The following is a 26723-nucleotide window of genomic DNA, read 5'->3' as shown; positions in this document are numbered from 1 at the left end:
TCTATCACATGTTTGACCCTGACTTCCACTCGTCCTAGCCTCTGTAACCCTGCAAACATGGCCCTCCTTTCGTCTTCATACTTCCTGCATGTGTCTTGAAAGAGTGTACTGTTTTATTTGCTGTGACCAATTCTTAATCTACTAATATGTCCTTGCTCTTTTCTGTTAGCTCCACAGTTTTTTCACTCCTATTTTATTTTGTTGTTCATGTAAGTGTGTCCCTTTTGTCACACTAATATTGTTGCCACTGCTTGATAATTTCCCTCCACACTATGCTTTTCCCTATGTGCACCACCTTTTCAAAAACTTGCTAAGCACACATCGTATAAAGAAAATGAAATTATTTATCTGGTAGAATAAGTGCATCAATCAAGAATGATGAATTATGGCTTATTCATTAGCATATCAACATTTGCAGGGTATTAAGGGACTTAATAGTTCCTAGCAGATAATTCAAATGTCCAGGTTTTGTCTTGTGCGTGGATCAAACTGCTTTGGTTGCACATGGCCTAATGCTTTCTGGTGCCTGGATACTGTCTACTCACAGTTATTTAGTTATTGTTTGTCCATTTCTTCTGCCCTTTATTTTAAGGCTGTGGCTTAGTGATAGAGTGGGTCGTCCTCCATTTGAGAGATTGGCAGTTCGATCCCTAGCTCCCCCGGTCCACATGTCGAAGTGTCCTTGGGCAAGACACTGAACCCCGAATTGCTCCCAGTGCTGTGCATGGGTGTGTAAATGTGGTGTGAATGATTAGATTAGATGGTTTGTAGATGTCCACTGCCATCTGTGTGAATGTCTGTGTGAATGGGTGAATGTGGCAAGTAGTGTGAAAGCGCCTTGAGTAGTCAGAAGACTAGAAAGGCGCTATATAAGTACAAGTCCATTTACCAAACTATATGCTCTTTATTATATATATGATATTATATGAAATATTTATTTCAGACTAAAAGTCCATAAATAGCATAGGACAAGTACGATACAAAATTAAAAAACAAAACAACTTATAGCTATATAAAAGTTTGTACATAAAAGCTTCTAAACATTTCATCCAGTGCATCCTCAGGCTGCAGGTATAGCGGTAAGAACTCTGATTGGGATTTACAAGTATACCACAACAATACTATTCCCAGATTCCTCCAGTCGTTTCATCAATTTAAACATGACATTTCTTAAAAGTGCATGGCATGTTTTTTTTTGTTTTTGGAATTGAATGTGCTCACTCCTGCAGACACAAACATCTGGCTGGCACATAGACTTCATTATACATTCTGTGGGCTGACACTGCCCCCTCTGAGTATTTTTAAAAGCATACACAAAGCATCATTGTACGCAACCTGCAGCCTCTGCATGATATATTTTTTTGTATCTTGACCATAAATGGGCGGTGTAAAGAGGTGTATAATATGCTTTGAACAGGGCTGAACCTGGTGTTTTCCTTGGCATATAGTCAAAATCAAACATACTCACTGACTTTCTGACCTATGAAACTCTGAAACTGTCCACTAAACTCAGAAGAATAATGTGCACCAACTTTTAGAAATATTCCCTCCTTTTTTGTGCTCAATCCCTACATTCACCAGTGCTGCCTAGCAACAGCTCCCAAATCTCGCGTTGGCGGCACAAATCTCACATCACATTTTGAACTGCGTAGCGAGAGGGCATCTTCTTGCGCTGTGTGTGCATAGAACCAGATAAACCTCAACATGGCAGAGGCAGAGGCAGATGTTACAATTATTGACGAGGAGCCAAAGGAAGACGAAACTACTGCATCCGTCAAGTCCGAATCCGAGGAGACGTCTATAGAAACACCCAATGGCGTGAAAACGTGAGTGAAAAGGACGAAACGTTATTGTTCTTCCGACCCGTCGGTGGAGTCAATCGCTAGCTTAGCTAAAAATGGAGTCCTGTGATGCTAGCCATTGTTAGCGAAGAAAGCTCTAACCCCTGTTGTCAAATATTGAAACATTAACCAAAGTACCTATATGATATATACTGGGTTTAGCGCTAAAATTGCTCACAAAACTTTACTTTATCATTTTTAATTGGAGAGTCAAATTGGAACGCCGTTGCCATGACGTTTATCATTGTGCAAAGGGCAAAGCCGACGTCACTGGGTGCTAATCCGCTAACGCTAACTGAAATCTGTAAATGCGACTCTTGTTGAACTTTTTAAATCAAATATCATATACTTTCCCCACCCCTGTCGTTAGCATTTCTGTTAAACTCAACTCAGGCGTGATGTGTTTGATTGTGCCAAGCTGCTAACAGTAACGTGGCGTTAGCTGTGAATGACTTCGTGATGCTTCATAGCATGGTTAGCTAGCATAGTGTTAAGCAACTAAGCTAGATAACGTAACGTTAGTGTTTAAACCACCACTCACACCTTTTTAAAGAGCGATTGTGCATTTACACCAGTTTTCTCCGCCATACAAGATTATATCCACATTAATGACTTGCTTACATACATAACATATAACCAAAAAAGTACACACACACACATATATATATATATGTACCTTTATGATTAGTATAGTTTATATTATATTCCGAAAATAAACAGATGAGGAAACGCTCATGCCATTAAAACCATGTTTTGACCAGAAATAGTTAAGCTTACTTTTGGTACAATACATGGAGCATTTTTTCACTATCATAACTAAAAGCTCTGTCAGGAAAAGTAGTGTTGAACAACATTTACTTGTTGAGAAAGTTATTTGCGAAAATAGACTCCTTTTACACCCATACAAATCAAAAGATGTCCTAGCACTTAAGTTATCCAAACAGTTCTATTTGTTCTCAAGGTAAGTAGTCATCAATCATTTAGTGGGGAAGAAATCATTATTTAAATGTAAAGAAATGCACATGTCACCGAAATGTAAAACACAATTGGAACCTGGTATTTTTCACAAATGTATTAACACGTCTCTTAATGTACATACTGATCTTGGTTTTGAGGAAGGCTCTTCTGACTTGTAGCTTTATGCATTTCTTAGGGATGCTGAAGAAAACAAGTCCCCCAAAGAAAAACATGATGCTAAGGAAAAGTCCTCCGGGAGCAGAAGAGGAAGCCGCTTCCATCCCTACAAAGACAAACATGGTGGAGAGAAAAAGGGTGGCCATAGAAACCGGGTGTTCATCAGCAATATCCCCTATGATATGAAGTGGCAGGCAATTAAAGATCTAATGCGTGAGAAAGGTAATGTCTCCAGTGATGGGGATGGTTCCCCCTGTCTGTCTCTTCAGCTCATCAGAAGTTCTTGACCCCTCTTCCCTTTTATTATCAGATCATGCATTCTGCTTCTAGTAGTAGTAGTCAAATAGTTTGTAGCCTTTTCTGGATATACTAAGTGCACGTAGTAGGGAACAATCATAGTGTGATATTAGGTTATTGGAGTTTTAAAACATTCTTTTGGATGGAAACCAATTTAGTTTGGGCTGATATGTCTGTGAGAAAAGGAAGATGAACCTAGTTACATTGTCACTTGTTTTATGGCATTTTCAGCTCCAAAATGTAACCTCATAACAGTAGTAGAATTGATTGTTGAATTATTTTGTTGCATCTGTTGCAAGGCGAATCTTGATTTATTCAATGAAAATATTGTAATGTTTTACATTCTGAATTATGGGGTCTCAAGAAGCCTTTTAAAACACCAAATAGGCTTAAAACTCACCTGCCATTAATGGAATCTGTTGACAAACTGATAATGTTGAAGTCTTTTGAATTTCCCAGGTTGAATGTAGCTGTGTTTCTCTCTGGCCTTGGCCTTTGAGTGTCTCAGTCAGTGCCCAGAAAGGCATGGTGTTGTCTGGTGGGATGTTGGCCTGGGCTGACTGTTGATCATTAATGGGACATCTCCATCTGTAGCGGCGTTGCCAAAGCCTACGGTGACTTGAATACTTGGTGACTTAAATTCCTTTGTTCTTTTGGTATTTTTCCTTTGTATGTCTCATGTAGTTGGTGAGGTTACATACGTGGAGCTCTTTAAGGATGGAGAAGGAAAGTCAAGGGTAAGTGATGTGGACAACTTGCTGCACGAGGTTTTAAATGTCCTCAGCAGGCTCTCATTAATCAAGTGCTCTTTTAGGTTCTGATCCTTTGGGTCTTACTAAGTTACTGACCTGGAGATACTGTGGGTTGTGTTTAGAGCCTGATAGATGGCTAATGATTGATATTCATTTGAAAGGGAGATGTCCTGTTGATTTTGGAAAATTAGTCTAATGAACTCATCCAAGAGTGCACTTTTGCTTTTGTTGTTGATATTTCAATTGGTGTAAAAGTTTGTTTGTTTGGCCTTTTCCAAAGGGAAATGTGGGTTGTGTGATTTGTCTTATTGATTGGCCCTCATGTCTCAAAACCTATTTTTCAATTATGTTATATGGCACAGCTCTCTCTTCAAAGGAACAAAACGGTCTTGAATGATCCTGTAGTGTTTTTTTTATTATGTTTTTATATTAAATAAAAATGCATACTTTAGATGTAAAGGTGGACCCCACTATTTTTTTATTTATTGCAGTGGTAAAACTGGTCAATCCTAAACAACGTACTAAACAACGTACTAAATATGTTTGTTAATGCATCTTTTCATATTTTTTTTTATTGTCCAGTTCAAAACACTCAAATGTTTCAGGTAAATTTCAATGCATAGGTATCTATTAGTGCTAATTTTTAAAAAAAATTTTTTAGCAAAACTTTATTATTTTAAAAAGTTTTAATTGGCAACATTGCTTTAGATAATGACAAAGAATATACTCTTATTAGCCTTTTAATCTTTGAAATAGACTTAAACACAACCAAAAAACCTGCTGGCTCTGGCTCGTGGGCAAAAATACAGCTGACATGCACTACTGAAAATAATAGAAGCATGTTGATATATTAGATTTACAATGTTCCACTGCTTTGTTTTGTTTCTAACTGTATTTTGTTCACTCCCGCGACTTTGGATGTGTGTGCTACCTGAACGCCTATGATACCCCATGGTTAGGGTTGTGGGTAAGACATCACCTTCCGTTCTCAAACTAAGAACTTTTTAAATTTCACTCTTTCCTGGAGTCATCTGACGTCTCTGTTTCCCTGATCCAACAGTGTGGTGGAGTTCAAAGATGAGGAGTTTGTGACAAAGGCAATTGAAACTATGAATAAACATGATCTTAGTGGAAGGCCGCTCAACATTAAGGAGGTGAGAACAAACTATGTGGAGTAATCATGGATATAAAATATTATCTTTCAGTGTTACTATCTTACTTTTATTTTAGTTCGATTTCAAAAAAGGGAATAATCCTAATGCAAACCTTTGTCATTTCCGCCTTCTTTTTAACATTGAACTGGCTTTTCTGTATATATATGTATATATCTGTACAAGTTTTGAAAGATTTGTAAGTGGTCACAAACAGTTGTAGCAGTTATTACATCAAATTAAACTTTTAGTGGAACTATAAATATGGTAGACACTGGAACATCAACATATAACACAATTAAATGTGGAACTGCACGATATGTATAAGACTGATTTTTCATTATTTCAATTTGGGATTTTCCATTTAATCCAAGATCAGAAGTAAATTGTAATGTTTTTTTGTTTGTTTTTTAAAGGACCCTGATGGGGAACATGCTAGGCGTGTGCTGCAGCGCATTGGAGGAGGCCAACAGGGAGGTCGTGGGCAGGACATGGGGCCTGGTGGGATAAACATCCCACCTTCCATTGCCAATAACCCCAACATCCCACCTGATGTCATCCATGCACTGCAGGCCGGACGACTGGGCACCACAGTGTTTGTGGCCAATGTAAGGACATTGTTATGAACAATTTTCAAACCTAGCTAGTGATGATTATTCATGTTGATGAAAAAAAATTGGTGTCTCTGTTGTTTTATAGCTGGATTTCAAAGTGGGCTGGAAGAAGTTGAAAGAGGTGTTTGGCATGGCAGGTGTTGTGAAACGCGCAGATGTGAAGGAGGATAAAGACGGCAAGAGCCGCGGGATGGGAACCGTGACTTTTGAGCAGTCGCTGGAGGCTGTGCAGGCCATATGTATCCTTCTGAAGTGCTCACTGAAATAGGAAGAAAAACATAGAAAAAGCACACAAAGTTATGCTTTACAATTTCACTGCGACCTTCTCCTTGACTCTGCCCTCAGCCATGTTCAATGGACAGATGCTATTTGACAGACAGATGCATGTTAAAATGGTATGTTGTTTTAAGTTATAATGTACCTTAAGGATGTGGAAGGAGGATGTGAAAATAACATTCATGTGGTTTTATAGGATGAAAAATCTGTTCCCGCTGATGATTTCCGCCAAGTAGAAAAAACATCTCAGTTACCACGTGAGTGCACTGTTCACCCTGTTAGTTGTTGATATTAAGCTTGTATCACTCTTCCACAGTAATAAGCTCAGTTTATTGTGTGTTCCTCTAACATTGTCAGTGTAAGATGTGTCATACTCACTGGGGACAAATGACACTTTGGTAAAAACCGGATGGGTGGTTTACAGTGAGGTTAACACAGCCTGGATATGTTGCTGGAACAGTATGCTAATGAACGTATGATATCTATTGGCGTCTTGATGTTATCTGTCATCGGCATGCTACTTAAGGGCCAGCTTTTCGATCCAACAGCAATGTCTGTGTACCTCTTCAATGTTAAATATGCCCTCAACAGTACATCTTCCATTCTTGAGAGTTGGTGCATTGCATATGCATTAGGCCTAATGTAGGATATGTCTTTGCACGTTTCCTTTTTACTAAAAGACTTAGTATTTCATACACCATTCTCAATGATTATCTGTTGTAACTAGATTATTGATTACTTATTTAGCTTTGTATAAATTAATTTATGTCCTCCAGTCTTTGTATGCTAGTAGATTACATAATTCAGGTGTTCCTCTTTTTTTGTGTGCGTGTATTTTGTGTGTAGGAGGTCTAGGTGGTATTGGCATGGGACTGGGGCCAGGAGGGCAACCTATAAATGCCAACCGCCTGAGTGGTGGTGGTGGTGGTGGAGGAGGAGGAGGCATGGGCTCCATGGGGCCTGGAGGTCAGTCAAGACTCAAATATTATAACTTTATTTATTTTTTTAGGTTAAACAAAATTAAATTTGATAAAATACAGTTTGACAGCCTAACCCATGGTGCCATTAAAATGTATGAAATACAGGACATAAACTAGGTTATAGGATGTGATTGACATTTTGCCAAAAAACATACATAATAGGCTACACACAGTACCTTTCCAGGGATATACTGTATTCCCATTGGTCCTACATGGATGCAGTATGTGCTATGGCTCGGCCTGACTGACATCATCTTTTGCCGCAGGTATGGATGCTCAAGGTTATGGTGGAATGAACAGACTTGGAGGAGGTACGATTTTTGCTACTTTTCACCCCGAGAAAGACCTTTGTCATTTTGTGGAGGGCACAGTGGTGTTCAAATTTGATGCTGTTTTTGACAGGAATGAGTGGTGGCGGAAGCTTTGGGGGCATGGATAACATGGGCAACATGGGCAACATGGGTGGCTTTGGAGGGAGAGACATGATGTCCGCTGGCAGAATGGGAGGTAAATGAGTGTATTCACGCCTCATGGGCAGAGGTGTTTGTGTTATTGGTGACTTGAATCTAAGGTTACATTTATTTTCTGTGTTGAGATATGTTCCGATCAGGAATGGGTGGAATGGACCGTGACTTTGGCCACAATGACACGTCAATGAATCGAGGATTTGGTGATTCTTATGGAGGAATGGGTAAGTGACATTCTGACAATACACTGGAGGTTATGCAAGTTATTTTGTGTAGTTTGGTTTTGAGTTATGATGGGGCTTAGGGGTGGCTTTTTGTATGACTGTTTCTGCGTTTGCTGTTATGGAAATTATTATTATAATCATCATCATGGTCTAATCTAATCTGCACCGACTTGCATTCTCTTCTTTAGGTGGAGGTTTTGGAGGAGGCATGGGCAGTGGTGGCATGGGTTTCATGGGGACTGGATTAGGTACATGAGATATTCCATCCACAGTTTTTCTAAATCTCTAATGTATATATCTATTATTTCCCTATATTGTAGATACATACATATTAGCTTTGGGAGGTACTTGTAAGTTATATGTAGCTCTCTGGTAGAGCCCTGGGCCATTTTATTACTGTTTCCATTTGAAAGTGACATGATTTTATAGTCATTTGACAGTTTATACAGCAAATCATGTAAACGGAGTATTTGTGTATCATGATGCATTAAGTCTCATGACTTGCTGAATGGGTGGTGTCTAACAATGAGGCCCAGTAACTGGAGAGAATGTCCTTCAATCAGCAAGCATTACAAGCATTTGGCTTTGCTCATGTGTTGTCCTTAAACATGACATGAAGTCCCTGAGCACTGGTGTATGATGCATACTGAAGAAGGATCAATGGCGATCTACATTACATACTGTAAACATAAGCACCAAGAGCTGTAATATTTTATTTTTGACCATGCTTGTTTGCAGCCACAAAAAGCATAAGAGAGAATCTAATGTTGCATGCTGGGTGGGTCAAGAATGAGGAAACCTGAAAACCCCTTTTGGTATTTAATCTGGGTGTGCATTGAAATCTCACTGTTTTTCTAATACAAATGTGGTACATGGATAGGATGTTTTGACTCAGTCGTGTCTTTTTAATTCATAACTCACTGAACATGCCACTCTTTTAGACTTATGTAATTTAAGCCCAATCCAGTGTAAATAACTAGATTTTAGGTGTTTTTCTCAACACTGTCTATATAAAAGAATATAGTTGAAGTTCAATTTCGTACTTCATGTGTCCCAACATTAGGTTCTCCCTTTTCATCAGAGATGTTATCGAAAAAAATATTTTGGGTCAATAGTTCACCTGTTCTTCTGATGATCTCAATGTAAAACATTTCATTAATTAGGATACATAGGGGCCCTATTTTTGTGACGGTGCAACAACCAACGCAAGTAGCACTATGACTGTTATTATTCCTGCCATTATGTGAGGCCCTCCACAGGGTATTACCTTGAATGTCAACAGAATAACCCCATCCACCTCTTCAGACTAGTCCATTATAACGTGGCATGTTGGATCATAGCGGCTCCTCAATCACTTTATTTTTTAGCGGTGGCATTTCATGTTTTGTTGTTGTGTCACATTATGATATGATGTGGCCATTTATGACGTGAGATCCAGTAGAATTAAAACTGAAATAGCCTTTGATTGATGCAGGCATATAAAAAGCTCCCTAGGAGTTGTATCCAAAGCACAAAATGAAAAAGGAGTGTTGGATAAACTTTGCATTCTGTATTCAAGATAATTAAGTTCTATTGACACTTCCTCGTTGAGTTGGTTGGTGACTAAGAATAAGCACAGGTCCAAAGTCTGCTTTCCTGTAGGAACCGTCACTGACATTAGACACTGTGACTGCTAATGTTTTACAGGTTTACAGTGTTTGTGCACACTTCAGTGTCATGTCATTTGACTTAATAATTGAAAAGCTATTTGTGAGATGGTAAAAGGCGTTATAAATTTAAGTTGCTCTTTAATTTTGTGTGTGTGTTAATTGCAGGTGGTGGAATGGGAAATATGTCGATGGGCTCCAACTTTGACCGTATGGGCATGTCAGGAATGGACATGAACCGTGGCTTTGGTGGCTACGGAGGTGGGGGACCGGGCCACATGGGTGGAGGCATGTCTGACAGGGGCTCTGGGTCCAAAGGAGGCTCTCAGATCTTTGTGCGAAACGTAAGTGTGGGATAGATATGTGAAAAGTTTGCTAGTATAGACTATTAGAAGTCTGTTAAATAGGAGTGTAGTTACAGAACCATTTCAAAGACTACCCGACTCATTTAATGACTTTCATTGATAAATGCATTTTCTGTGTTGATGCCCCAGTATTGATTACGATTTTAATGGGAAGCAACCCATGCTTATCGTGCATTAATATAAATGGTAATGATGCTGTAATTTACAATTTACAACCTTTTAGATGAATTAACTGGGGCTGTACTTCACAGGAAGGTTTTGACTGTTGGCGTATTTCCCTCTGAGTTGGATGTTCTTTATGATGTACTATATACAATATTGATGCATTCATCTTTTTATTCGCATCTTGTTACGCATAGCCCTAGTTAATGTTGACAGATGTATTGACTGAACTGGGATATGCATTTGTCTGTTGCAGTTGTCCTATGATCTGACATGGCAAAAGCTGAAGGAAAAATTCAGTCACTGCGGTATGCATTTTGCTTTGTATGAATTCAAAAGACCTCTCTGACATTTCCATGAGTGGTTGTTGAACATGAGTCCAAAATTTAGTTTTAACATTGATCAACACTTTGTTTAGCATTGTGGTTTCTGAATACATTCATTTTTCATTCTTGTTTACTGCAGGCCAGGTAATGTTTGCAGAGATAAAGATGGAGAACGGAAAGTCAAAGGGCTGTGGAACAGTGCGATTTGACACTCCAGAAAGTGCTGAGAAAGCCTGCAGGATGATGAATGGAACCAAGATCAACGGCAGAGAGGTGGACGTCCGTATCGACCGGAACGCCTAGAGCTTTTGTAGAAGTCACGCTAACACACTTCCACATTCAGCCCTCTTGCCAATGATCTTTTTGTTTTGTTTTAAAAACACAATTTCTTCATGACTCCATGTCTCCAGTTTTTTTTTTTTTTTTCTTTGTTACATAGCTCTTTTATCTTTGTTTTGTAAACCCTTTTTAATTTGTCGGCCAGTTTATTTGAATAAATAAACTTTTTAATTTTTAAACCTTGTGGTAGTAAAATCTCCTGAGATCAAAGTCTGGAAGTGGTTCTTCAGTGTGAAAACTGAACCTGAGGTGTTGATCTATTTGGTATTGTTGCTCAACACTGCCGTGCAGTGGGGATATTCCACATTAATAAGCAATTGAAACAAAGTGAGAACAGAATTGACGTGGATTTTAATCAGGAGTGGAGTTCAACACTAATCACAGGACACTACTCAAATTCCCAGATCTCCACCAAAGTTGGTGGCGGTTTTTGTTTTGTAGAAAAGGATAGTCACCTGCCCTTAGTTACCTATCTAAATATGTGTCCCACAAAAAGTCTGGGCCTTGCAGTTAGCTGTTAACACACACTGTTAACTAATTCCTTCGGTCCTTTTAGTTTTACTTTTAAGGCAATAGAAGACAAATGGAAAGTCTTTGTTTTTAAGTCATGTCTACCTTCCCAAAGATAAAAGACCTGCTCGTAAAAAAAGCTAATCAGTGTTTCGTAGATGTGGCCTCTTTTGTCTTAAAAAGGACAAGGCCAAATCAGTTTAGTTGACACCTTTATTACTCGGCTTGTCAGTTCTGGATTTATCTGAACTCAGCAGTCACCCCTGTATCGGCACATTTTCTGTTTATGGGCTTTGAGTAAGACAAGACATCTAAGAACTTGTTAACAGGTCATCCTTCTTTAAGGCAGGTCTGGATCTGACAGGCACATTCTCCATCTTTTTAAAATGAAATGTGTGTATATATATATATTACTAATGTAGATCATCGTCTTCATGAGATGTGACCAGCACTTCTTCCATGGCACAATATATTATACTTGAGTATGAGTGGGATCATGCTTCCTTGTATTGACATTTGAAGATGTATAGGCTTAACACTTCTGTTGTGCTTTTGGGCTGCTATGTGAGTCTCTGTTTGAAAGTATGGCTTAAGTCCTGGAGAGGTCAGATCTCAGTCACTGCACAGTCTTATTGGATTATTCCCAATAATCCCCAGTTCATACAGGATAGACAGAGTGGCAAAAAGGATGTAACATGAGAGGGAAACGATTCCCAATTTCCAGTCCAGCTTCCATCCGTTAACGTGAACCGCTACAAAAAGGAAGACAATGGAAAGAAGGAGCGTGGAAGAAATGAAGACCAGTCCAGTGCTGTTGACCTCTACAGGGTTGTCGGTGTCAACAAAGGCAGTCTTGATGAACCAAGGCAGGCCCAGGCACAGCATGTCGAAAACATTAGAGCCCACAATGTTGGACATGGCCATGTCAGCTTTCCCTGATAAACAGAAAACATGTTTACATACTGGATTTAAGTTAAAAAAAATATCTATATACATTTTCCTTGTCATTTCTAAAATGGCTGATGGAAAAGTGAGTGAGTAATCAATAGTTATGTCTTTCAGTAAGCCCTGGTGCCCAGTTATAAACAATCTGGTATTATACAGGAAATTACCAAGTGGTGTTGCCTATGAAGGAAATGATTGATTTGAATAATTATTGTGTTGTTTCTGCCCTCAAACTTTATCCAGGACTCTGAATTGCAGCTGATAAATCATGACACTGATGTTTTTACCTTCTCTGGCCACCATCACACTGGCTATGGTGTCAGGGATACTGGTTCCAGCAGCAAGCAGAGTGAGTCCCATAACTGTATCCGGGATGCCGAGGGTTTCTCCTGTGTAAACGTAACACAAACACAATCAGAGTCCCCTTCCTCCAAAAACATCAGGCAAGGGAGAGAAAAGCAGCGGATCTTTACTGTGGCTATATAGTTAATAAATAATTACGGCAGGCAGGGTCAAATACTGAGGTCATGAGGCCAAATTCCCCCAAAAGCCTAACTTTACAATTCGTTGAACATTAAAAAAACACAATATAACAATTCATGTTTAATCATTGAAATCCTTTCATGTTACTATAGACAAACACCAAACTTTCACAAATATTACAGAGGAGATGACCTATGGCAGCTATAGGATGCACCAATACAACTTTTTCAGTCCAGATGTATAGTAGGGTATCTGCTGATACAGAGTACCGATCCAATACCAGCGTTTAAATAATAAGCTGTATTCCTCACTGTGTGTATGTAACAAATATATAGATACATGTACGGAATAGTTATTTATTCTCAAAATAATACATTTTCCACCAACAATGTGAAAAATCTTCAAAATGAACAGGAAATTTTGAGTGTAATCTTCTGAATGCAGCAACAAACTGTCCAAATTTAAGACAGGGATTTAAATCCAATAAGATTTAAACAGTATATAAAGATAGAACTGATTTGAATAGATTGGCCCCATTGTCACTGACACCCGATACAGCTATTTGAGTCCGCATCAGATCGATGCATTCCTAGCAATGACTGATCGGAGGCCACTGTGGGAAGAAATATTATCAGTTAGCCACAGACACAGAAATATTTCAAACATTCTCAGTCACATACTGTATGTATGAGATGTACCTGCTTGGTCCCATGCCTGCTCTTTCATAAGACTAAACTCTCCTTCCATGTGAGCCTATCTGACGACCATGGGATAATAATCTCATTATACTTCAGTAGACCTACCACCGTCACATGCTGAAGCTTCCCTTCCAGCCTGATCTTAAGTCAGTTTTGTGTTTTTGGACCTGTGCCTGTGGGTACTTCTGTATATACACAGAGCTCACATGACTGTTTCTTTAAGGATGAAGCAGACTGTAATCCTGGTTATGCACATGGTCCACTGGAGCTACAATGACCCCCCCTCTTAACTTTCCAGTACAATGGCATCTCAGGAATTAGCCAGAAGACCAACATGTGATTCTACTCTGCAAATCACACATTTTTCTCACAAGTTACAAACACTTGTGATCCACAACGGCTCTGTAACTGGATGTGTCACGGGCTGATTTACACCTGCAACCAATTAAAATACAAGAAACTGAGGAAATTGACAGATTTTTACACAAGCTCATCACTGAATGCAAAAGTTAAAAGTATAATCTTACCGACAATGGTGACCATCCACACCAGCACGTATGTGAAACCTGAGATCCAGACAGCTGACATGAGGAAGGTTATCATGAACCATCCCTTCCAGAACCTTCTCCTGCAGTCGGGGATGGTGAGGAAAAGTAGAGTGATGATGGGCAGAGACAGAACCCAGAAGATCCGTTTCAGGTCGCTCTCTGGCACGGCAAACACACTTTTATGCTCCGCTGGAATGGAAGCAGGTAAACATGTTAGGTGTGGACTTGTATCACATCATCAGGGGTCATGATGTCAAACAGGCCAATGGATGACTTCAGGTGGACACATTGTGTAGAAAATCAGGGTGACCAATACACTGAGAAATGCGTTTTACCTTCAGGAATCTCATTGAGGCCGTGCAGGCTGAGGGAGAGGTGAGAGTATCCGGAGTCGTCCTGGAAGATCCCACTGTCTGTTCTGGAGCGACTGTGGACTCGGAGACTGGTTTCGTCATTCCAGCCGATCAGCGGCCGCGTCTCAGTCTTCTCACCAGATCCTTTACCCAGACACGTGCAGCAAGGGCTGAGCTTCCTCAGGACAAACTCACTGATGCGAAGGTCAAAGCACAGAACCACGATGTAGACGACATAGACCATCAGCAGACAGGCAGCGTCGTACCTGTAAACAGAACATACGCTTTGAGCATTGACATTCATTCATGACCTTGGGGAAGGATATAAGAGGTAAATAAAATGTCATGACATACTTTAGAGAATGGAACCTCACTACAGAACCGCGGTCATGAGATAACATCTGAGCAAGCTCCATGCTTAAGAGGGATGTGGAATGGGGTAAAAAGCTCTGGCAATATCTATTGAAATGCACCTTCCTTTGAGACGATTAACCACAGGAAACAAGTGTATAAATGACCTCAAAATGTGTTTTGTGTGGGTTTTTAAAATATATTTCAAATGACAAAAATAAACAAATTGTGGTGATTATTTGGGATTTCGCGTTTGAATCTTCTAGCCATGTGTCTATTATTATTATTACTATTATATTTCTTTCTTTTTTTTAAATGAAACTCCATATCTTGATCATAATGATGTGCTCTTTGTCATTGAAACTTCTTAATCATAAAATTAGTCCAGTCCACGTGGAAATCTTTCATAAACACTGCTACTGCAATGACCGTGTTTATGATGTGATACTGTCTTATTTATGGAACATACCGTATATTGCTCTCTACCGCCAGGACAATAAATGTTGGCGAGTCACAGTTTACTGTACTACACTGTACTTGTTTTGTGATCTTTTTTTCAATTGTTGTTCTCAGTGTCACAAGATGCAATAAACAATCATATTTCCCTTTGTCTTTTACAGCCGCATTTGAGCTAGATGGTCTAAGGTATGAAGTTCCTGATGCACAGTTGCACTTACCAGTACACCTTGTTATCAGAAATGATGGCAATAACAGCAGAAACACTGATGCCATAAGCCAGGCAGTCCCTGAACAGTGGCCAACAGGTGAGACGTCCAGCCTGATAAAGGAAACAATAATAAATGGTTTACAGCTTATACAACAGAACGGTATGGGTGCAGCTCTTATGTACAGGTAGTCAGCAGGTGGGTTATCTACGGCTAAATATTACGAGTGCAGGATTGTGTCAGAATGTACCATAGAGGCCAAGAGTCCACATGCAGCACAGATTCCTAGCAGGTTGTAGACTGCTGATCCCACGATGGTGCTGACCCCGATGTCTCCCTTTGTCACAAACACACCTGACACATAAAGCACATCTTAGCTTTGAGGACACAGACATAAGGAAGCATTGATGAAAAAGAAGTGGAAATGTCTGGTGGTCCAGTCATAGGGCTGGAAAGTGACACAGTGACAGTGAGGGTGAAGTTTGTGTCACCATCAACCTTGAAGGTTGGAATAATTGTTATACTGATGCATGATTATTACCCAGGAAGGCTGTGACCAGTTCAGGTGCAGAACTCCCAGCTGCCATAAATGTGGCTCCTGCCACATCCTGAGACAATCCCAGACCTGAGAGACACAAAAGACACCAAGAACACATGTTCATTTACATGGTGTGTGCAAAATAAGAGGGAAACTCCTGATCCCATTGAACAATAACGCAAACTACAACCTCACAAATCACCAGGCTAAATGAATCTTCATACATGTAATATGTATTGTATCTTGGTCAATGGGATTGCATTACATCATACAGATGTTATTTGTCCACTACTGTGTATCAGTTAAGTTTATAACAACAATTGCTCAATTAATCAATAAGACCACTGACACATAATTATTCCATTTTAAAACAATAGATTGCTTTTATCATTTAATAAAACAAAAATGCTGAATATTTGCTGGTTCCAGCTTCTTAAGCGTGAAGATTTCCTGCTTTACTCAGTTTATTTTTAATAGCTATCTTGATCTGAATATATCTGAGTTTTGGTTTTTTGTTCAGAAACAAGACAGTTGGCCATATTTTACTATTGTTTGAAAGTTTTTAATAGGCCAACCGAATAAATGGTTCATTGGAGAAAAAAATAGACAAAATAAATTATAATGAAAATAATTGTGTATTGTATTGTATTGTAGGGCGTTAGCACTGTTGACAGGGTTCCTGGAGTTTGCATGTTCTCCAGCTTCCTCCCACAGTCCAAAGACATGCACGTGTTAGGTTAATTGATGACTCTAAATTGCCCGTAGGTTTGAATGTGTCTGAATGGTTGTCTGTCTCTGTTTGTCTCTAGGTTTGTCTCGATGTGCCCTGCGATAGACTGGCGTCCTGTCCAGGGTGTGCCCCGCCTCGCGCCCGATGTCAGCTGGGATCGGCTCCAGCCCCCCCGCGACCCCGTGAGGGACAAGCGGTTGAAGATGAATGAATGAATAATTTTGTATTGTATTGTTTCGGGTTAGTATAATTAACGATGAAGGTACAGACTGGTACAAACACTACACATTGGTAAAAGTTATTCCCATGTATTTAAATTAAACTAAAACAGTGCAATCAGTTACACATGGGGCTACTACATACAATACCATCTGTATGGACTACACAATCCCATCCTCATTATTCCCATTATGCACTATAACAGTCCATGCAATGATGCAGTGATATTTATGTTGCTTACGTTCACTGATGACTTCTAAGGAGGGCAGAAAGTAATCGTCGCAAACTACTGCGACGGCCAGAAACATGTAGAAAATAATGAGGAAATAAATGACAAGCCCTCCATCCTTTCTCTCCTGCACCGTGAAGAAGCCATCAGGAAACTCAGAGGACTGTGGAGAGATGCATTCTGTCTCATTCTCTGATACACACACACACACACACACACACACGCACACACGCACACACACACACACACACACACACACACAAACGCACACGCACACACACACACACACACACACACACACACACACACACACACACACACACACACACACACACACACACACACACACACACACACACACACACAGTTAAGTGGCAGTTACATGGTATTTCATGCCAATAAGACACCAATAACAAACACTGTCACAGTTGCTGAGCCACAATTGATGCCTCTGTAAAAACATGAAAATGAGCCATGACATTTATAATGTCACACTAAAACCGATGAGAACAATACAACTAATACATCTGGGAACACTGTGGTAGATTATAAGCACTACAAAGTAGGCTAAGCAAAATTACAAACGCATATATTAATATGTTTTCTTACCGAGAGCCCGACGCACCCGGGTAAAGTGGGTTTCCTGAGCTGTGTTTGCGGTAAACGACACAAGATGAACAGTGCAATATAAAAATATTACAAATCCTAAAAAGTAAGGTATAAAATCTTTTCTCTTCTTTTTCTGCAGAGCTGCAACCTTATTCATCATCATTTGAGTCAAAAATTAAAATTAGCAATTTCTCCAAGGAGTCATAGGTTTCTTTACTCTAACAAGCTTGCAAAAGATTAAATGTGGACTGAAGCTGAGCGCTGCATCTAACACTACACTACGACTACAAGCTGCTGAAAGAGATTATTGGGGGGAGAAAGCATATTTTAAGGTCTGGCGCTACCAAGAATGGGGGATCACGAGTTGCGCGTCATTCCAGTCGACTTGAACACGCTCCGGCCTGGAGCGCATCAGGGCTGTAATTCATGATAAACCCACCTAACACACACACACACACACACACACACACACACACACACACACACACACACACACACACACACACACACACACACACACACACACACACACACACACACACACACACTACTTTAAATGTGGAAAAATATTATTTTTCATTTCTGGTTAAAGACATCTAACACAATATGTACGTACCTGTCAATAGGATAAGGCCTGAAGCTGTGTTGGTTAGAAAGCTTAATTTTTGTAACAATGATTTGATGCTTGATCTTTTCACCAACTGGAGAGATAACTCACAGTTCACCTTCGTTTGTATTAGCCTATATATAGCCTAAGTTTTGGTATAGCCTAGTTCTGAGATGTTTTTGCCTATGCCATCATGTTTGGTCTATAGCCTATAAATAAGAATAAAACCCTACGAATGGAATCTCAATTTAAAGGTTCACTTACTAGCTTTTTCATAGCTTTCATCCGCATCACACATCTGCAAATAAAGGTAGCTTATTCATTCCAATATAGATTGATATATCTTGATTTAAAGTAAGTAACAAAGTAGGCCCTAATTCGAAGGAAGGAGGGGAGGGGAGGAAGAAGGAACATTTTGACCAGGTGTTCTCACAGATTTTTTAAAATGTATTTGTTTATTTACATTATTTATTTCCTATGGTGGATATACACAGACATAAAATACATAAATATACTGTATGTTAATATGTATGTTTTCTTTTTGTGGTGCGTCTAGGCCTACATATGTAGCAAATTGTGGTAATGTGTTAAAGATATAAATATAAAGCCATTCATCATGAATCATATTATATAGTGGTGGAAAAGGGGGAGGATTGAATAAACTTTTCCTTCCTGACGTGTTAAGTTAAAGGTTGAATATGGAGAACGAGCAGAACACCGCCATCTAGTGTCTCAAGATTGTAGTCGCAACAACAAAACATTATTCCAGCAGTCGGGTTGCCAGGTTGGTCAGACCCGGCCCAGTAGCCTTCAGGAGACCAGAGTCGGTTTGAGCCTGTTTGAACCCGTCCTCTTCCTCAATATGCACCATAAAAAAAATTATTGCAGAGGAATTTGACTGACAGTTACTGTTAGCATAACAGATAATTAACACGAAAGTTTCTCCGATCAAGGAGATACGTAGACATTTCAGGGTGCGTTTTAATGCTGTTGAACTCCTTTATCTCAGTCCATCGAGTGAATGCTTGGCCTATATTGACTCTAGTTTTTGCCCGTCTCCGGTGACTCAGCTACCGGGACAAATAAGCGGCCGGAGGATTGGCAAACTCCATTTCACCCGGTGCCAGTCTACAGTAGCTGCACCGAACAACAGACAACAGACAAACCTGGCAACCAGCAATGCCCAACACTATTGGCTGGTACAATGGAAACAGAACGTGACAGAAAGTCATCATCAAACCCATCAATTCAAAAATATATATTAATTCAGAATCATAAATATTTTATATGGAAAAGCAACATTTTCATTCTGTACCACTCAAAATGCCCCGTGGGTGTATTATTACGATCTTTTAAATATAGCTTTTAATGAAGATTCTACATATTCAACCTTTAAGTTAGTGTTTAGTGTGTTTTTTTCCTTTAGCTTTTATAATATTATTTATTTATTCTACATTAATTTGCTGTGGTTACTGTATCTAAGTCTAAGTTTTGTGTGACGTTATTATTTATGAGTAATTTAATAAGTCGCTGCGGATGGAAAGGCTGAGCTGGGATTGCCTCCACACGGTTCTCATCAGGGTCTGATTGACGTCCTCAGTGGCTCCTCCAGCGGTGACTCGGGAACCTCTACCGAGGTGTGTGAGGCCTTTCTGCTGTTTTGAACCGAGAGAGGCAGTGAACTGCTAATATTCTGCTTTGAGGATGAACGAGCCGAGTCGTTGAACCAGCAGCAGTCTGAGGAGGACTTCCATCGAGCATAAAACCCGCATTCAGACCCGCATTCACACAGGTGAGCAGGCTACAACACCACGGAGGAGGATGTCGCTGTTGCTGTGCAGTGTAGCGCGGTGTGCACTCTCTCAGCTGTGTGTTGGTGGCTGCAGCTGCCCTGGAGCTAATATTGTTTATCTTCCTGTTCTCTGCTTTGGTGATGTTAGCCAGCAGGTAGCCACGTTTCACCGGTTTTCACCGTGTGTGTTTGTCATCATAACGTGCTCCTGGAGACCAGAGGCGACCCTAGAGTCTGCTGGGGCCCTGGGCAAAAATGTACAGAGCCAGCATTCATCACCATTATGTCATGAATCTGACACCAACAACAAACGTGTGTAATGTAAAACATTATTGTACCAACTGTGCACATTTTAGTCATTCATGAAGTTTGTTATTTAATTTTTTTTAATATAAACATTAAAAACCTTGTAATTCAAACATTAATATAAAGAACAATAAAAAAAACAAAGAAAAAAGTGTGTTGATTCAGGGCCCTCTTAAGGAGGTCATGTCTCCTGCCGTCATTGTGAACTTTGTGCATTGTCACTGCAGTAATGGATCTGTGTCACCAGTCAGACATATTTTATTCAAATTCAAATTCTATGAAACTTTCTTTTTAACCTAAAAATATAAATGATGGAACGCTTTGAGTTAATTTTAATGGTGTTAAACTAAAGTCTAACTTCTTATGTTTTTAACCATATATCATTTTAACGGCCTAATTTATCTTTGTGTTTATAAAAGTGGTCAAAAGGACGCTAACACCGGCGAATTAGCCGTATGTTACTCTCGGCTCTAGTCGGACACCCCGATCTCCTCGCCGTAAACACTGGGAGCTGCTGTCAAAACATCCAGGACCATATCTCAGTCCTTCACAATAAAATGACATCCGTTAACAGCTCCAAAATATACCGTAAAATCTTCTTAATTTCCATTTTTAATGTAAATCACCACCTGAGCCGCTCAAACTGAGTGTCGCCCAAACGTTCTCACTGCTTTCTCTCATCAAGGTCACTTTATTTTACTAATTTGACATGTAAATGGCCATGTACAGATATGAAACTTCACTTGTAGATTCTTAGAAGTGTGTAAATTAATTCTACTTGCACTTCGGTGGCGATCACCCAGTAAAAGCACCAGGAAAAGACAGGAAACTGCGGCAGACCAGATCCGTGCGCATATGGACGACCAGTGAATGGCGTCCGACTGGTGACACAGCTACGCTAGTTCAAATTCGTCAACCAAGGGGCCCCTGAACTGGCCCGGGGCCCGAAGCAGTTACCTGCCTTGTCTGCTGGCAAGCAGCGCCTCTGCTTGGGACACCTACTGTGACAGTAACTACCACAGAGATGGGTTTGTGTGTTTTGCCAAGTGTTTATATGTCTGTGGCCTGATTTTGTCACCATGATAGCATTGCAACCGTTATAGTTATGAAACGTTGCGTGTGGTTGGGATCAAAATTAAGACTGAGTTTGATAACTTTTGTTAAAAAAAATGGCCGTAACTTCCAGGCCTGCAAAGTGAAGCCAATGCGGAAGTGCATTCTCTCTCATATCAGGCACGGGGCGACTCCACTGGCTCCAAAAGAAGCCCAATTGTAAAGAAGTCAATGGGAAAATGACCCTTCTTCTCACTTGTCCCTAGTTTATTCTGCTATTGATTCTATTAGAAATGATTGACTATTGACGCAGATTATTGCTTGTTGCACTTGCTGAGGTGTCCACTTCTTACTTATTGTCAGTCATTTTTCTGGGAATCTTTTCAGGTTAATAGTTTAAAACTGTAACTGTCTGAAAAGGAATATATGCAGCCCTGCTTGATATGACATAACAAAAGCCTATATGTGAAAGGAAACTTACAGTTACAATGTTGGGATGGCCTTTTGGATGCGTTTTACAAGGTGGGTGGGGTGACCGGTGGGCTTGTTTGGACATGCCCCAAGTTTTCCCCAAATCCACTGACCAGGGAGCATGTGTGCTCACTGCTCAGGAGACACTACACATATGGACCGACTGTCTTCACTACAGAGACAGACCTGCAGAACAAGTGGGTGGTAAGCTGCTTTGCTTATTCTTTTATATGGCCCTGCACTTAATTGTGAACGTTGCATATGCTGAACTGAGTAATAAGTTATATGAATGCAAAGCATGATTTCTTGAAGATTGCCAAATTATGGATTAGTCCATAAAAGTCTATTTGGCATTTTGATTACATTAGCAGGCCCAGCACATCAGCCACATTAGGCCGCACATGCTTCTCTTGTTCTGATTGATGAATCTCTGAATGACTCTTAAATAATCAACAACAGTGGGTAAATGGCGCCCTCCTGTGGTATAGTTTGATTGGTTTTGTGGCTTTTTTAAACACGTGTGTGTGCATCTTGTAGTTTGACTAGTTTTTGACATTTAGGAAACATGTAGCTGTGTGACCATCAGAAGGTCATGGAGATATGAAGGGTTTATACTAAATAAAAAGGACATTATGAAATGAATAATCATATAATTTCAAAAAATATGAAATTGAGAATGATGAAATGAAATTCTCAAACTATCACACCCTGCTTCTTATTTAGTTAATTGCAGCCAGGTCATTTTTTTTACTAAATTCCAATTGTACACTTTTTCCTCAAATGATCATTTGTTATCAAAATGCCACTTTTCATTACAAAGTGGAGGAAATATGTTTACAATTTTGTGGCTTTAATACATTTGTTTATACTCCCTAATGAGATAATTTATTTAATAATGCCTTATTTATTAATTTAGTAGTGAACATGTTGTATCCGCAGAGTATTCTTTCATGGTATTTTTATTTTAAATTTAAAATTTTGAAAGCTTTTTCATCAACACACTTCGGGAATACTACTGAAATTATTATTATTTTTGGATAAAATCATCTGCATTTATGAAATACACTTCTACTCCATATTATATCAGCCGTCCTTATTCCCAGTGGTTAGGATTTCTGTCTCGACTCTTTGTTTATGACTCGACTCGTATCCAACCAGTAGATGCCAGTATTGAAGCGGAAAGGATGTCTTGGGATATCTTATGTGAAATTCACACTAATATGGCAGATTTGTTTTTATGCAGGAAACTAAACATTTTTTCTCTGCAGTTCTTGTGGTATTAATGGTTTTCACATTGTGCTTTAATTCCTGCTGTGTCGAGGTTTTTATTGCAGGACTTTAAGGGTCATAGCAGCACCATTGTTCCTGTTATCAGGAACTCTGGGTTGCTGCCACACGTAAGAATAAATACCACACTCTTTTTTTTAATTTACAGATTTTTGTCCCCCTGACATCAGTTATTCAATAGAGAACTGAGGCAAAATAGCAGCTTGGCATGAAACCTCTCCATCTAATTTGTCATTGGAAGCCTCTCTCAGTGTGCTTTCACTTGTGTGTAAGAAGATACAATGGAAACTCAACAATGCTCCGTTCCATCTCAGTTGTCACTGGTATGCTAGCTGTGTGGAATAAAGCTCTTTTAGTGCCTCTAGCTATCTAAACACAAGGGACACCTTTATTTTATGATGTGTGCAAATTTAAAGTGATTTAAAGGTCACATTTATAATGTAGCCGTGACCGTTTTTCTGTGACTGTGTGTCTTTCAGAGTAAATAACCGCAAGCTAGAGAAGTAATACTTGTCAGTTTGCTTTTCACAACAGTCCCAGAAATAGGGGAAGGAAACGAGCCAAACTAGAAAAACAGGTTGAGTTGCTTTGCTCATCATGACACAAGGGAAAGTTAGCAGCTTTAATTAGTTTCTCTAGATTGCCCTGTGTTATTGACCTATGTCCATGAAATTATCCTTATCATTGGCTTATCGCGTCTTGCCTTCTCTCATGCTGTTGCTCGGCTCTCGAAACCGCACAGGTCTGTGTGTTTTGTACACTTCAACTTGTTGAATACCAGCACCCTGCCCTCTGCGAGGAGTGCTCAGTGTTCAAGGTTCAGGAAGATAACGAGAGGTGAGTGGCTGACGCATAGCTCGTGTTGTGTTACCAAAGGCTCATATCAGATTACGGTAGACAGCAGCTTGGGTGAAACTAAAGCTGTATTCAGACTGCTGTTGCTTGAAAAAACCAGGAACTGGGACTAACAAAGGAGTTTTACAGAAGCTAAAGAAGCTAACGAAGGCTTTCCTGTTGTTTTAAGAAGAGCGTTACCATGGGTAAGAAGACACAACACTGTCTGCTGCTTTTGCTGTTTTTGTCAGGACTTGTTCACTGTTCTGCCGCCTTGGTGTTTTGGACAGCCATGGTGGAAATAAGCTATGTCAAAAGCAACAATGAGACTGTGGATAAATACTGTGAGTGTGGAGTGTTTGGTCGTAACTCTCCCCTGGAGAAAACCTCCGGCATTGTTACGCTTCCCAAGGGAGACCCCAGAGGCTGTGGCTCAGATCCTGTCTACAACCGCAATTCCAGCTCCCCGCCTTGGATAGCCCTGGTTAAAAGGGGCAACTGCACCTTCAGTGAAAAGATCAATGCCGCCAAACGTCAAGGAGCAGCTGGTGTGGTGGTGTATAATGTGGATGGCACTGGCAACAGCACCACTCACATGGCACACTCAGATGCAACTGATATTGTGGCTATCATGATTGGCAACTCTCAGGGCATGGAGGTTGTCAAGTTAGTGAAGAATGGGACAGATGTGCAGATGCTTATTGATGTGGGCAGCCCTCACGGACCCTGGATGGACACATACTGGCTTTACTTCCTGTCCATCGCCTTCTTCATTGTGACAGCAGCCTCTATCGCCTACTTTGTGTTTATTTCTGCAAATCGTATCTACAATCTGAGTATGCATAGGCGCAATGAGAAGAAGCTGAAATCTGAGGCTAAGAAGGCGATTAAGCGTCTAGAAGTACGCAAACTCAAGACAGGAGATGAGGAAACTACCTCTGAGTCCCATGTGTGCGCTGTGTGTATTGATTCCTACAAGGCAGGGGAAGTGGTGACAGTGCTGACATGTGACCACATCTTCCACAAAACCTGCATTGAGCCCTGGTTGCTGGAGAGGAGGACCTGCCCCATGTGTAAGTGCGACATCCTGAAGGCACTGGGGGTTGAGGAGGAAACAAAAGAGAACCTTTCTGAAGAGTCACCACCAGGTGTCACTGTGATCACAGTGACAGGAGGAGAACCCATGTACGAAGTCCCACTGACTGACCCAGCGAGCCCTGACCCAGAGAGACAGCAGCAGCATCGCTATGACAACAGCGCCTTCGAGGGAGACTCGGAGGCTGGGAGACGATGAACAACAGCAGCGGAAACCAAACAGCAACAAACCAGGACACAATCATATTCCCTGTTTGAAATAGATCTTTTCCTGGGATACACTGAACCAGCACAGTGGAATCAAACTTTAATGTTCCAACAAGAGACACAAAGTTCATCCTGCTAAAATGATTAAGATTTTCAAAAGAAATTCCAAGGATTTAAATGATAAAAGGACCTTTGTGTAATTAGTTTGGATGGCACTGCATTTTCTTTATGTCTGTCTTGTTGCAAGTAAGTATCGGGTGTGTTCATGGTTGTGACGCCGGTGTCAAATATCTGCTTTGCATAGTCAACAAACAGCGTGACACTGATCGTGGAGGAAGTGCAGTAGAACGTTTGAATGTCTTTTGAAATCAGGGCCAAGTTTCCTCCAACAAAAAGCTTTCCCCACACTCCGACACAATTGACTATTTTCTTAAACTCAGCGCATTAAATACATTTGAATAATTAGAATCATTTTTGGAGTATGTCTTTTTCTATCGTCATCGCCCGGCTGGAATCGCAAACACACCCTTTTGAACACACCCTTAACTGGAAAAGTAGCATGACACACATTGCACTGCGGTGAGTGAATAATATCACCTGAGGGGCTAGGACTCTTGAGAAACATGGTCTGCAGAAACATGTTTGCCACGTATGAAAAAATAAATTTCATGCATTTGCTGGCTTCTTGCTACTTTTGAGAATGTGTCAGTGTAAGTAATGTCATAAGAACTGTAGATGATATGCCTCCAGACTAATTTACCTTGACTTTTGGAAAGGGGAAAATTATCTTTACGTGTAATGGATTTCAAAATGATATATTGGAATTTATTTATAAATGATGTCAAGTTCTATGTTTTAGTATAAAGGTAATTAGGTGTAGTCCTTTCCTTCTCTAAACAGCTGATTTTCATCTGCAAGCACAAATAGTTGTTCTTGAACAGGTCTTCCAATTTATTCCTCTGAATTATTTGGACTGGTGTTTATTCATTTCCTGTGGTCTACCTCTGAACTCTCACATGGGTAAATTATCGAACATGTTTAAGATTCTTGCAATTCCAAGATTAAGTGCATCCCTTGGTAAATGATAGAGCTAAAGAATTGTTTAATTTCTATATTTGCTCGTGGGAATATTCTGATTGTCGCACTTAACATATTTTTCTATATTGAATCATTTTCACCACTGTTTTACAGATTCCAGGAGTCTTAAATTGTTCTGTAAAAATGAATATTACTTGCTGTATTAAATCACATTGATGCTTATTAGAGTGCAATAAATTCCTCAAAATGAGGCCAACTTTAAGAGTGTATGTGCTTGTAAGAATGATGTTTCTGTGTGTGTGGAGGGGGAATATATAAATGTAAATGTGCAGGTGTGTTACTCTACATCAGGCAAGTCTATGTGTGGTTTAGTGGTGTCTCACCCTCAGAGTTATGGTCTTGTTTCCAATGACTGTGGGAGAGGAGTGAAACTGTAATTACCTCTGCACAGGTGGGAGCCGATCCATATACACACCTTGAGCTTGAGCTGGATAATCATCATATCACATAAGTAGAAAGGCCTGACTGAGCAAGCAGAGATATGCAGCTGTGTGGCAATGGCATGGAAATGATATATATAT

At 40.0% G+C, this 26723-nt stretch overlaps 3 protein-coding genes across 3 annotated transcripts; 2 read left to right on the top strand and 1 right to left on the bottom strand.

Annotated features, from left to right (window-relative positions):
- The first annotated feature begins 1691 nt into the window (after positions 1–1691).
- Positions 1692–10713, top strand: myef2 (myelin expression factor 2). Its single transcript, XM_083912232.1, has 17 exons — positions 1692–1826; positions 2995–3197; positions 3957–4009; positions 4984–4991; positions 5085–5178; positions 5592–5783; positions 5875–6028; positions 6135–6184; positions 6262–6322; positions 6912–7031; positions 7312–7356; positions 7448–7552; positions 7641–7736; positions 7925–7984; positions 9551–9726; positions 10166–10217; positions 10375–10713. The coding sequence occupies exons 1-17, from the start codon at positions 1705–1707 to the stop codon at positions 10536–10538; spliced, it is 1755 nt and encodes a 584-aa protein (XP_083768358.1). The 5' UTR covers positions 1692–1704; the 3' UTR covers positions 10539–10713.
- Positions 10714–11696: 983 nt separating this feature from the next.
- On the bottom strand, positions 11697–17615 carry slc24a5 (solute carrier family 24 member 5; the record flags this gene model as incomplete). The annotated part of the gene is made up of 9 exons (XM_083918713.1): positions 11697–12019; positions 12317–12418; positions 13738–13947; positions 14094–14377; positions 15140–15240; positions 15378–15481; positions 15669–15752; positions 16856–17035; positions 17453–17615. The coding sequence occupies 9 exons, from the start codon at positions 17613–17615 to the stop codon at positions 11697–11699; spliced, it is 1551 nt and encodes a 516-aa protein (XP_083774839.1).
- A 5983-nt stretch (positions 17616–23598) lies between these two features.
- Positions 23599–26367, top strand: rnf128a (ring finger protein 128a). Its single transcript, XM_083921344.1, has one exon. It carries the CDS (start codon positions 24005–24007, stop codon positions 25094–25096), a length of 1092 nt encoding a protein of 363 aa, XP_083777470.1. The 5' UTR covers positions 23599–24004; the 3' UTR covers positions 25097–26367.
- The last annotated feature ends 356 nt before the right edge of the window (positions 26368–26723 follow it).

Source organism: Echiichthys vipera, assembly GCF_963691815.1.
Source record: "Echiichthys vipera genome assembly, chromosome: 1".
In the NCBI taxonomy this organism is placed as follows: domain Eukaryota; kingdom Metazoa; phylum Chordata; class Actinopteri; order Perciformes; family Trachinidae; genus Echiichthys; species Echiichthys vipera.
This window is presented reverse-complemented; position numbering and strand designations above follow the sequence as displayed.